The sequence below is a fragment of the Ornithorhynchus anatinus genome, chromosome 8 (assembly GCF_004115215.2).
Source record: "Ornithorhynchus anatinus isolate Pmale09 chromosome 8, mOrnAna1.pri.v4, whole genome shotgun sequence".
NCBI lineage: Eukaryota > Metazoa > Chordata > Mammalia > Monotremata > Ornithorhynchidae > Ornithorhynchus > Ornithorhynchus anatinus.
In genome coordinates this window covers 36,443,745-36,457,894 of record NC_041735.1, presented here as the reverse complement: position 1 = coordinate 36,457,894, position 14,150 = coordinate 36,443,745, and the positions used below count along the sequence as shown (strand labels likewise).

Sequence of the window (14,150 nt, the reverse complement as noted above, 5' to 3'; positions counted from 1 at the left end):
CCTCTGTGCTCTTCTCCAGTGAACCAAAACTATTAATTTTGTTGGCGCTCATTCACAGCTGCACCACATTCAACTCAATAAATACTATTGAATGAATGAACTCTGCAGCACTTGGTTGTAGCAAACATGGCTTTAATAGTAAAAGTCTGTCTATATTCCATAGCTCAGTTCTGTCATTTACCAGTATTTGTGGCTTGATCAAGAAACTGAATATGATATGCGGCACATCAAAAGCCTCAATCATAAACAAGTCAAACGATTTTACTGGTCTTTAAATCAATCATTTCAACTGGATCTGAATCCCCTACAGGATTCAGGATTCATACATATATGGGTAAATAAAGGGTGCAAATCCAGGTGCAAGGTCGATGCACAAGTGAGTGGGGGAAGAGGAAATGAGGGCCTAGTCAGGGAAGGCCCTAGATAATGCTTTGGAGGTGGGGAGAGTGATTGTAGGATATGAAGACAAAGGAAGGAATATATATATATATAAATCAGTGCAACAAGACTGAAGATGTCTAAGGTAATTACTAACTGATGACAAATTTTGGGAATGCCTGCAGATTTACAAGTGAATTTCCAAAATTTTACCTAAAAATCACTCTTTCTGGGGCACCTAGACCCCTTAATGGGTTGAGAAGTTCATATAATGGCTGCATTGGATGTGTCCAGGAACGCGGGACATGGGGCTTGTTGGATCACCAGTACCTGCCAGAGAAACTGTTTGGCTGGATCATCTGGCTATGAACCATGGCTGGAGATCATTTACTTTTTTCTACATGAAAATGTTAGTCATAGGTAAACAGCCAAATCATCAGAGAGCAGTTTCACCCATAATACCCAACCAGCAGACTATACGCTGGGCTTGTTCCCCAAGAGTATTCACTTTGCACCTGCATTAAATCTGGCTTTCCTAACTCACGAGTCCCATCTTTCCATTCAACTTTATAGAGTAATAACAATAATAATAATGATGGTGTTTGTTAAGCGCTTACTATGCGCCAAGCAGTGTTCTAAGCACTGGGGTAGATACAAGGTAATCAGGTTGTCCCACGTGGGGCTCACAATCTTAATCCCCATTACACAGATGAGGTAAGAGGCACAGAGAAGTGAAGTGACTTGCCCAAAGTCACGCAGCTGACAAGTGGCAAGGCCAGGATTAGAACTCATGACCTCTGACTCCCAAGCCCATGCTCTTCCCGCATTTCCCAGCTAAAGCACCCTGAGATTACAAAATATTCCAGGTTACTATCCAGGGTCTTGAAAAATTATTCACCACAGTGGCAGTGGGATTAGTTAGAGCTCAGTCATCTACGTGCTGTCCTTTTGTTTGAAAAATGCCTTCCTTCCTGATGTCCTTTTGGGCCCCTCTACTGATAATGTGGTTGCAAATAAGGTTATCCAGAATACAAGACATATGGATATTTCTTTTTGCAATATGAAAAAGGGTAAAAAGCATTTTATTAAAACTGGAGTTAACCCTAGCTCTCAACTTTTAAATTCCAACTAAGGCAAATCTACACTTAAATTCACTTACTTGCTAAAGTAATCTGGCTTCAATCTGTTTAGTAAGGCAACAGAGGTATTGACTGCTAGAGAATAGGAGATGAAAGCAAATGGTCTTTGAATAGGCAAGGGATTTAAACCATGTAGAGTGTGATCAATGAAATAAAATTCCCCAGGTCAATTAACCAAAACAGAAATCTGACTTCACTGATAAAAACAAGGAAGTAAATTCAATAGGGAAGGAAGAATTTCTTTAGAATTGGGAATACTTAAAAAGAAATAAAATAATAAGTGAAAGTAACACTTAAGAACATAACTGCAGCAAAAACAGCTAATTATTCCTCCTATGGTACACCCATTAGGCATTTACAATGAAATTGTCAAATATCAGTTTTTAATATTGGAATCTGAAAAATCTTCAAGTTCTGGCAACAGCCCCGTCATGTGGAAAAAGGTCATCATCAAAACAACAAAAAGGGTAAAACTGTGTAGCTTTAGTAGTTTCAAAGCAAATGAGAGATGTCAGAGTTTATGAATCAGAGGAGACAGAGATTCCTCTAATGGAACCCTGTTTCTCCCATGTTTCAATCATGGAAGGCAACTGCTTACATAGTTTAGGAGTATCAACTCCTAAATTTGAAAGAGACGCTGTCCCTTCAGTTAAATTAAAACCAGAGCTTAAGCACTAACTAGAAAGGTTAATCAATCATCATATTATCAGTTTTAAGAGCCTATACTAGGTGCTGGTAATGATAAACTTGACTGTGCATGTGCCATGGAATTAAGCATTACATTCTTAATGAAGGAAAGGAAAATTGCAGAACTCTAACTGGAGTTCCCTAATGTTAATATACTCCAGAGATCGACAACTCTGGTCTTCTACCCTCAGGCACATGACCTTGGGTGCGAACTTGAAAGCTAATATGGGAAACCGTGGATGAACGGATGCGCACGCCTCATGGGAAAAATACAGGAGTAAAGTATATAATTGCCTTTATGGTCGATTTCTTCTTCGCCGGAACTGAGCTAAGTTTTCAAATAACTTAAAAGAATGCTAATTCTTAGAGGGAGAGTAAAAGGGAGATTTGTGGGCCAGCCCAACCTGAAGAGAATTCTAATTACAATGAAATTATTTCTCTTCAACTTTACAGCGTGTACAATACTTAATTTCCAGACCCCCCTTCTGCTCTCTATCCCAATCCCACCAAGAGAAAATGAACCCAGGATGATGTTTCAGGGATTAACACACATATGCACAATGCAGAGCTCTAAGACCATTTTTTAAAATATGCACGTTATCAAATTAGATGTTTCAAACTTAAAGCTGAGGACACTCTTTCACTGAGTTCTGTTCTGGTCACTAACAAATACTGGTGACTTCTTGGGGTGGCTGCAGAAAAACATCATTGGCCATTGCTGAGTGACTTCTGAGGTACCCAAATAAGAAGCGAAGCAGCAGCAACCATGTTAAGTACTTTAAGAAACTGCTCCTCCTGCTCCAATTCGCGGCTGGAAGTAGAGAAATAGCAGCAGCCAGACAGCCCCAGAATCATGAAGTGTGGGAGTCGGCGGCAATGGCCCCAGCAGGACATTTTCCAGCTGTTGTCGCTCCAGTGAGCACCCATGTGAGTGTGTGTGTGTGTGTCTGTGTAGGGAAGGGAGCGGATCCTGGGGGACAGAAGGGAATCCAGTGAGCAGGACCAGTGTGTGAGGTGGAGGGGGTGGGACTTCAAGTGGAACCTTGAGAGGGCAATGATTTCGCTGAAAGGTTGGAAGACCCTACAATAGGCAAATCAATCCGTGGTACTTATTCAGTGCTTACTGTGTGTGGAGCACTGTATTAAGCAGGGGGAGAGTACAACAGAGTCGGCAGACATGCTCCTGGCCCACAGCCAACTTACAGTCAAGACAGTAAATAAAACAAAATAACTATTTCTAGGTTACAAAACGCCAAAAAGATTTTCTAGGGAAATCTTACATGGAACCTTTTAATGTCACTATTAGGATATTTCCATTCCTGTGAGTTGGTGCCCTTAGTCTGGCTAACCTGCAAGGGAACTCTTGTTTTTGATATTCCCAAGGCAAAGAAAACATTCTTGGATATGCCCTAAACCCCACTAGCTTCCCCCACACTGTTCCCTCCGGCAGCCTGTTTAATAGGAATCGTCCTCCATATTGTTCACTCATTTCATGTGGATTTAGTGAACAAGGCTCAATTCCTCTTTCTCCTCTCCCAATCCTGGCCATTAAAAATAAATGAAGCTCTCTACCCTCTTTAGTACACTGCTCCTCCTCCCAGCTTAACTGATTGTCAGCAGGAGCAAAACAGAAATGGAGCATTTCACACTTTCCTGACATTGGTAACTTTAAGGGAGATAGAGAAAAGGGAGCAATTCTGGCTGCTCCAGTTCATTTGCTCAGGGAATAGAGAATCATCTTGTGTTCAGTCCTTTATTCAACCTTACTGAACTGAATCCCCTAGAATTCACAAGGTTTCCATTAATTTCAAATAAACTAAAATTTAGAGCAGGAAAAAAAAGGAGAAGCATGTTGAGTAAATAAAGGTTAAGGAGACCGGTAGGGGCGTTCTAGTTCTACAATCGTTCATTTTTCCTTCTCAAAGACAAAAATTGTGAGCTTTCAACAATTCAAAACACTTTCAAAAAGAAGAGATTTATTGTCTTTTGGGTTCTTGATTCTTGCCTCAGTCCAGATGTTAGCAACCTTGAGCATGAGAGCCAGTGAGAAGTGTCAGGACGTTTTGCTTCAGAGAACTGGCAACTGGCCATGACTTGGGCATCTACACCATGCTGTGTCTGTTTCAGTCACTTCTGAGTATCTCTAAGCCATGCCAGGGCCCCGGTGACTTCCTGGACATTCCCTAGATCTGGTCCAGGACACTAAGTCTTCTCCTACTACTCTTGGTTCAGGTGGCAAAGCCACTGAGGAAGGCTCAGGGAGTTTAAAAGTGGTGACAATAAAAGTATCCCAGTCACCAAATTCACTGGGAACATATCTTTTGTGCACCCATTTGTGAACTGGTCATCTTATATCTACCACAGTGCTACCACAAAAGGGAAGTGCTCACCTCTCTCGGACCTCTCTCCCTCACCTGCTTCAAATCAACATGGCCACAAAATTACTTTGCTTATGACTTTCTTCGTCTGCGTCATAGACCTTTTCTTTCAGTAAGGACTCAATGAATGATGTTTAATGAGCACTGTGTACAGAGCACCACACTAACCACTGAGGAGAGTACAATACAACAGAGTTGACAGATACATTGCCTACAAGGAGCTTAAAGACTAGAGGGGGTGACAGACAATAACGTAAATCAATTACATATCTATATATAATTGCTGTGGGGCTGAGGGTGGGATGAATAACAAGTGGTTAAAGGTTGCAGATCTAAGTGCATAGGAGACACAGAAGGAAGAGGGAGTCAGGGAAGAGAGGGCTTAATGAGAAAAGCCTCTTGGAGGAGACGTGGGTTTAATAAGACTCAAAGTATGGAAGGAGAGTTCCAGGTTAGGAGGAGGATGTGGAAAAGAGTCAGCAGTGAGATAGATGAGCTCAAGGCACAGTAAGTAAGCTGGCACTAGAGGAGTAAAGTGTGCGAGCTGGGCTGTAATAGAAAATCAGTGAGGAAAGGTAATCAATCATATTTATTGAGTACTTACTGAGTGCAGGCCACTGTACTAAGTGCTATAACAGATGCATTTCCTTCCCACAATGAGCTCTGTGGGGCGGGAGGGGGGGTGGGGATAGGTGGCAAATAAAGGGGGCAAGTCAGAGTGATGCAGAGGGGAATTGGAAAAAAGTAAATCCGGGCTAAGTCAGGAAACGCCTCATAGAGGAGATGTGCCTTCAATACGGCTTTGAAGGGGTGGAGACTAATCATCTGTCAGATATGAAGACGGTGGATGTCCCAGGCCAGAGGCAGGACATGGGTGAAAGGCGGGTGGTGAAATAGATGAGATTGAGATACAGCGAGCAGGTTGGCACTAGAGGAGCAAAGTGTGTGGTCTAAGCTGTAATAGGAAAGCACTGAGGCAAGGTAAGGGGGGGTAAGGTGATTGAATGCTTTAAAGCCGACCGTAAGGAGTTTCTGTTTGATGTGGAGGTGGATGGGCAACCATTGGAAGTTCTTAAGGAGTGGGAAAACAGGGACTTAACATTTCTGTAGAAAAATGATCCTGGCAGCAGAGTATGGACTGGACTGGAGAGGGGAGAGACAGGAGGCAGGGAGGTCAGCATAGAGGCTGATACAGTAATCCAGGCGGAATAGGATAAATGCTTGGATTAACATAGTAGCAGTTTGGATAGAGAGGAAAAAGGATTTTAGCAATGCTGCATTCATTCATTCATTCACTAGCATTTATTGAGCGCTTACTATGTGCAGAGCACTGTACTAAGCGCTTGGAATGTACAAATCGGTAACAGATAGAGACAGTCCCTACCCTTTGACGGGCTTACGGTCTAATCGGGAGAGACAGACAGACAAAAACAATAGCAATGTTGTAAAGGTGGGACCGACAGGATTCAATGATTGGCAAGGATAACACCAAGGTTACGGGCTTATGAGGCAGGAAGGATGGTGGTGCTGTCTACAGGAAGCAGCGTGGCTCAGTGGAAAGAGCCCGGGCTCGGGAGTCCGAGGTCATGGGTTCGAATCCAGGCTCTGCCACTTGGCAGCTGTGTGACTGTGGGCAAGTCACTAAACTTCTCTGTGCCTCAGTGACCTCATCTGGAAAATGGGGATGAAGACTGAGTGCCTCACATGGGACAACCTGATTACCCTGTATGTACCCCAGCGCTTAAAACAGTGCTCTACACATAGTAAGCGCTTAACAAATACCAACATTATTATTATTATTACAGTTGATGGGAGTGTCAAAGGGAAGATGGGGTTTGAGTGGGAAGATAAGGAGTTCTGTTTTGTACATGTTAAGCTTGAGGTGGTGAGAGAACATCAAAGTAGAGATGTCTTGAAGGCAGGAGGAATTGTGAGATTACAGAGAGGGAGAGACATCAGGGCTGGAGATGTAGATTTGGGTGTCATTCACATAGAGTTAGTAGTTGAAGCCATGGGATTGAATAAATTCTCCAAGGGAGTGGGTGTAAATGAAATTAAAAAGGGACCCAGAAATGAACCATGAGGGACACCCATAAGGCAGGAGGCAGGAGGAGAGAGATGACTGAGTTCTTTAAAGCCGATAGTAAGCAGTTTTTGTTTGACATGAAGGTGGATGGGTAACCATTTAAGGTTCTTGAGGAGTGTGGAGTCAATTGACAATTTAAAAAAAAAAAACTATTCAAAAAACATTTTTTTGAGAAGCAGCTTGGCCTAGTGGAAACGGCAGGGGCCTGGGAGTCAGAGGACCTAGGTTCTAATCCCAGTTCCACCACTTGCTTGCATGTGACCTTGGGCAAGTCATTGCTTCAAATCACCTCATCTGTAAAATGGGGATTGAGACTGTGAGCCCCTCATGGGATATGTATGGTGTCTAACCTGATTAGCTTGTATCTCTCCCAGCGCTTAGTACCGTGCCTGGCACATAGTAAATGCTTAAATAAATACAAATTTTAAAGTGATCCAGGCAGTAGAAATATGGTTTGTAGACCAACAATCGTACCATCTAATTCTCCTCTAAAAAAGCAATTATCAATTAATAAGTGCATTTGATTATAAATAATCTTATTCCCTTCCCTTGTCATTTTCTTCCACAAAATGTGTTGTAAAACTGTCTTCAGAAATATCATCAATTTTAATTTTAATGCTCAGACTTGTAAGCAAAGAATACAGACCAAATCAGTATTGTGTGCATTCATATATAAAAGCATAGTGGGGAATATAATGAAAAATGAAAGACTATTTCCAAGTGAAAACTGGTTAGAGAACAACTTCAAAAATATAGAAAGCTTGGGAGCTGGATATGCTAAATTTTTTATTTTTATACATTTATGAGTTTTATATACATCTTGGCAAATACTGAGTTAAGGACTACTGGAATTGTACCATTCCTGCCTTGCCTGACATTGCATATCTGTGCAAAAATGTTTCTTATGGCAGTGCAGTGCTCTCTTCAGATGTATATCATTGGGGCAACATCCCCTAATTCTCCAAACAGCGTTCTTTCCAAAATGCATAGTGCCAACATGGTTATGAGAAAACTGACAGTATGAGTAAACATTTTGGTCAGCATTCCAGTAGCCAGTGGGGGAAAAGAGTCCTCAACTTCATGAGCAAACATATTAAGTATTAAAGATACACTGGTATCTGGGACAATTAAAAGATGGGGAAATTTGCATATTATACCTACATACTATAAAATGTTAACTATGAGTAGTATTTATTGAGCACCTGGGAGATTGAGAAGACAGATGCCTACTCTCAAAGAGTTGACCATTTAGCAGGGAAGGCAGTCACAAAACAGTTACCGAATAGAACAAAAAGGAAAATGGGAAGATGGATATGTGGATGAGTAAGGCTTTAAAATATTCATTCATTCATTCAATCATATTTGTTGAGAGCTTATTGTGCGCAGAGCTCTGTACTAAGAGCTTGGAAAGTATAATTCAGCAATAAAGACAGAAAATCCCTGCCCACGTGGGGCTTACAGTCTAGAAAATACAGTTTGAAAATATTATGTCTCTTTGCAGAGAAATTATAAGAGGAGGTAGGAATGCATAAGTGTGGTGGTGGTGCAAAACTGCCAAGGTGGTAGTTGGGACTGTGTGAAGGGACAGAAGAATAATTCTTCAGGGAAGGCCTCCTGGAGTAAATGAAATTTCAGGACTTGGAAGACAGGGATAGGTATAACGGGCTCATTTCAAGAGACAGAAAGTTGCAGACATGAGGGAATGTCAAATGATCAGAAGCAGAGTCAAGAACAGTGAGAAGGGGAGCTTGAGAGGAAAGAGGAGGAATGCAAGTGGAGATGTAATGGGAGAAGTCAGTGGACAAGAAAGAGTGAGTGCCTCAAAGCCGATGGTCAGATGTTTCTGCTTGATGCAGAGAGGAATGGGTAATCATGGAGGATTCTGGTGAGTGGGGAGAATCATGCAGAATGATATACAGACTGGAGAGCAGAATGATGTAGAGACCGGAAAGAATAGAGACTGAAAGGAGGGAGACCAGCAACACAACTGATACAGAAGTTTAGTTGGGATACAACTAGTGCCTGGGTTAGGATGATGGCTGTATGGATGTCAAAAAAGGGGCAGTTCTGGAAAATGCTATGTAGGAAAGCCAGAGAGGATTTTGGTGACAGACTGACTATGACCACTGAGAGAGAGGAAGCGGTATGGTGGTGGGGTCCATTGTGATACAAAAGTCAGGTGGAAGGAAGGATTTCAAAGGGAAGATGAGGAGTTCAGTTTTAGACACACTGATCTTAAGAGGAGAGTTCTGGGAGGCAGGAGGAAATGCGAGAATGCAGAAGTGAGAGACCAGTCATTCAAGTAGAGGTGATAGCTGAAGCCATTAGTAGATAAGCTCCCCAAAGGGGTAAAGGTATTTTTATATTATTTTTATGGTATTTTTAAGTGTTTATTATGTGTCAGACACCATATTAAGTGCTGGAATAGATAGAAGTTACTCGGGTTTGCCATTGTCCACGACCCACATGGGGCTCACAGTCAGTACCCATTATTCAGATGAGGTTACTGAGGTACAGAGAAGTAAACTGACTTGCCCAAGATCACACAGCAGACAAGAGGAGGAACTGGGATAAAAGCCAGGTCCTTCTGACTCCCAAGCCCCTACTTTATCCACTAGGAGATATCCTCTATCCACTTGAGAAGATATGGGGACCCAGAACAGAACCTTGAGGACATCCACAGTTAAGGGGTAGGAGACCGAAGATGAGCCTGCCAAAGAGCCTGAGAAAGTGTAGCCAGGGAGTTATGAGGAGAAGCTGAAGGGAAGTGTGTTGGTAAAACGAAGGTTAGAGAACATTTCCAGGAGAAGGGAGTGGCCCAAGGTCTCAGCAGCCAAGAAGTCAAAGAGGATTAGACAGTCAACCGTATTTATGGAGTGCTTACTTTGTGTGGAGCACTGTACTAAGTGCTTGGTAGCATACAATACAAAGGTAAGGATAGGACGGAGGAGAGCTCTAAGGTCAAACAATTAGTAAGTTTGACACAATGACACAAAGTATCAAGTTAGTTTTTACTTTGGAACAAATTAAAAGTCAGGATAATTGAGAAAAAAATTAATGGGATGAAAAATTAAACACACCAAGTTATTTTAAGCAATTGCTAGGACCATAATAAAGCACAGAGTAGCAATTAATTTGTCAGTGCATTTCCAGAACTTGTTGAAAACTCATAAAAAGGGTGCTATTTCAGACTCACCCCAACTAATTTTCAGTACCTATCCAATTATATGTCAAATAACATGTTAATAAAATACTACCTATTCTGCTGCTGCCTTTGATGGCAGGACTGTTTGAAATAGGAATCTAATATAGTGTCCAAAAATTCCCACGGACACTTTCAAAGCTTCATTTGTATAAAAAGGATTTACTTCAAACCAAAATGGAGCTTTTATGCTGGCTCTGGGTATGTCCTTCCCTCACTTGAGAGAATCAAAAATGGCAAAAACCTCGAAAGTGAGGGGGGAACTTTAAGTCCAACAGTGTGAAAATTTGACCTGTGAAATCTCCCAAACTTTAAGCTAATCACACTAGGGAGTCTCAATGAGGCAAACGGTCTAAGGATCTTGAGGGATAAAGTTGCCAGCCAGGAAGACTCTATAGACATGCTGAGGGCACAGAACCAAAATATTTTTTATAGAGTACTCATTTCCCTGATGCAAATCTTTCAGAACCTGTTCAACAGTTATAACATGAATCAGGCAGTCTTACCTGACTAGCTACCAGGTAGATTAGCTCTCCAAGAGTTGGTAAAAGGCACTGCTTCAATTTGCTGTTCCTGAAGTTTTCTTTAATTAGCTCAGTTAATAGAGTGACTGCCTGAAACAAGAAAAAAAAAATATTTGGCACATCTTCCCTTCAATCCTTGTGTATGTTATAATGTTATGTTATAATGTGTTTATAATGTTATAATGCACATTTTACTTTCAAGAATTCTTTCCCGAATGGTTATTCTCAATATATAACAACTGTATTTGTTGAACATCAAGCTCTGCACTAAAGTACTAAGGAAGACAAAAGATAATCAGAGAGACACAGTCCTTTGTCAAACACGCGGCTTATAGTCTAAGTAGGTAGGAAAACTGGTAATTAATAATAATAAGAATATTAATGTTGGTATTTGTTAAGCGCTTACTATGTGCCGAGCACTGTTCTAAGCGCTGGAGTAGACACAGGGGAATCAGGATGTCCCACGTGGGGCTCACAGTCTTAATCCCCATTTTACAGATGAGGGAACTGAGGCACAGAGAAGTTAAGTGACTTGCCCACAGTCACACAGCTGACAAGTGGCAGAGCCGGGATTCAAACTCATGACCTCTGACTCCAAAGCCCGTGCTCTTTCCACTGAGCCACACTGCTTCTCTAATACTCATTTAAAGGTTAGGAAACTGGGGCAAAGAGAAGTTAACTGACTCGACCAAAATCACGGCAGGCAAGCGACATAGACAAGATTAGAACCCAGATCCTCCAACTTGCAGGCTCATGCTCTTTCAGCACAGGTATGTAAATGAAAAATAAATTATATGATGCTCGTGATGTACATACACATATATATATATATAAATTACATTCTCTCATTATTGCAAAGCAAATAGCATTGGTATATTTTATGTACCTTTTAAGCACTTGATACTCATCCCATCCTCAGCCCCACAGCACTTATGTACCTAAGTATCTGTAATTAATTAATTTATTTTAATATCTGTCTTCCCCTCTAGACTGTGAGGTCTTCCTGGGCAGGGAATGGGTTTAACAACTCTGCTGCACTGCACTCTCCCAAACAATATAATGCTCTGCACATGGTAAGTGCTCATTAAATACCACTGATTGATTAATATATTGGGGAGTTGGGGTAGTATCAGGTACTAAAGTAAAATGGAGGTAGGAGAAAGGGGAGTTGTGAGTACTTAAGGCTGTTGGGGGACATAAGGGTGGGGGGATTATAAATTAACTGGGGAAGGCCTCTGGAAGACATGCGATTTCAGAAGGGCACTGAAGACAGACAGAGCTGTGGTCTGTCACAGGAATGGGGAGGCAGGTAGCACGAGCCTGACGTCGGTGGCAAGAGAGACAAGAGACTAGAATGAAGCACAGTGAATAGTTTCTTTTGAGAGGAGCAAATAGTCCAAGTTGGGATGTAGTAGGAGAGGAGAGTAGATAAGTAAGAGGGAAAGAGGAGAATAAATACTTTAAAACCAACTCTCAAGAGTCGGTTTAAAGGTAAGATGAAGAGGAGTTCAGTTTTGGACGTGTTTTCAGGTTACGTTGGAAAGCAAATTGTCAGTCGATTGATGGTATTTATTGAATAAATAAAAAATAAATGTTGGTATTTGTTAAGCGCTTACTATGTGCAGAACACTGTTCTAAGCGCTGGGGTAGATACAGGGTAATCAGGCTGTCCCACGTGAGGCTCACAGTTAATCCCCAGTGCTTACCGTGGGTAGAGTACAATGCAACAGAGTTGGTAGACATGTTCCCTGCCCAGAGGGAGTTTACAATCTAGATGGGGAGTGAGACACAACCCCCAAAACATACTTTCATAAATATTAAGTCTGGCCCTCCCAGTGCCTTATCTAGTTATTAATAATAAGTTGGCACTTTGGGATGAAAGTTCCCATATTTAATATTAATGTTGGTATTTAATGTTGGTATTTGTTAAGCGCTTACTATGGGCCGAGCCCTGTTCTAAGCGCTGGGGTGGACAGAGGGGACTCAGGTTGTCCCACGTGGGGCTCACAGTCTTAATCCCCATTTTACAGATGAGGTCACTGAGGCACCGAGAAGTTAAGTGACTTGCCCACAGTCACACAGGTGACAAGTGGCCAAGCCGGCATTCGAACCCATGACCTCTGACTCCAAAGCCCGTGCTCTTTCCACTGAGCCACGCTGCTTCTCACCTCGGTATATTAAATGGCTCTTTGTAGTCTAAAAGGGTTAATTCTCACAGAGAATTACTAATGTGTTCAAACAAAAATTTATTTGGTTTCATACACTGTGAGGGTCCAGAGGGGAATACTGCAACAACACATTTTATAGGTGTATCATCACAGGTTCACAGTTGCATAAAATTGGCTTTGAAAACTGCACACAAAAAAATGCTCCAGTCCATTAGATCTTTTGTTGCTAATAAATCCAGTTCATGAACACGTAGCTCAGAAGGACAGTTCATGTCCTTGGGAAAGTCTTTTTCTAGTTTTCGGAGAGCACTTTCAATATTACAATCACATTAGAGTTACCCACTTGAATAAGAGGAGTAAAAGAATACAATCAAGTTCTACAAGTCTCTGTAAAAACACAGTTTGTAGTCTGTTAAAGCTAACCGGTTGTAGACACTGCTGGAAGCCATTTTGTTGCCAGTCAAATTTAATCAAATCAAAAAGGACATCAGCCTGCAAGGACAGATAAAAACCAGGAAGAATTACAATCCTCTCCCATGTCCCGGTTCCTAAGCTTCTCACAGTAACCACTTTACAGGAGCTGAGGAGAGATACAAGCGCCAGGCCAGAGGAGGTAGCAACAGAAAATGCTGGTTCATACTTTCACTAACTAAATCAGTCAATTAACAGTATTTATTGAGTGCCTACTATGTGCAGAGCACTGCATTAGGTGCTTAATATATGTCTTCTAGTTCCCTCTAGTCTCCCTGCCTTTCCATCCAATCTCAACCAGAGATAGATATTTGCTGATATCTGTATATACGCTAGAGACAATGTGTTTCATCACTTTTCCTGTTTCCTTCACTTTTGTTCATTTCTTACACTAATACGCTGCTACTGAACACCTTACTTTTTCCTCACCCTCCACTTCCATCCTCATCACTTTGCTCTGCCTTTCATTTTTCAGCTTTTCCCTCATATCCCCTACCATCTGTTCCAAGAGAAAGAAAAAGAGGAGAAAATGCAAAGAAAAAAATACTACAAATCTGACTTATACAACGGTGCATTGGGTACTTGCCTTGTCCATTTCAGAATGCAAACTCTATTTTGAAAGAAATGCCTCTCTAGAGGTTGGTTTTGGAAATTAGAGCATGCTTCTAATCTTAGGACAGTAAAAAAACATTATTCGGTCAGAATGGCTCCCTCCTCCTCTATGACCTACCAAGAGCATGGGCTTGGGAGTCAGAGGTCATGGGTTCAAATCCCAGCTCTGCCACTTGTCAGCTGTGTGACTGTGGGCAAGTCACTTTACTTCTTTGTGCTTCAGTTACCTCATCTGCAAAATGGGAATTAAGACTGTGAGCCTCACATGGGACAACCTGATTACTCTGTATCTACCCCAGCACTTAGAACAGTGCTCTGCATATAGTAAGCGCATAACAAATACCAACATTATTATTATTATTTGTTCCTAGGAGCCTTTTCTATTATTCTCTATTCTCTGTCATTAAATTACACCATCTAGGAAGGTCTGAGATATTGCATAGTCAAAACAAGATCACAAAGTCAAAGGAATACAATCATCTGATTAAAAAAATTAAAATTAATG

At 41.5% G+C, this 14,150-nt stretch overlaps 1 protein-coding gene across 1 annotated transcript in view; it reads right to left on the bottom strand.

Annotated features, from left to right (window-relative positions):
- ULK4 (unc-51 like kinase 4) overlaps positions 1–14,150 on the bottom strand; it is a 497,317-nt gene that overhangs the window by 399,366 nt on the left and 83,801 nt on the right. The window contains 1 exon segment of the mRNA XM_029071432.2: positions 10,377–10,484. Within this exon segment, the coding sequence (XP_028927265.1) occupies positions 10,377–10,484 (108 nt within the window).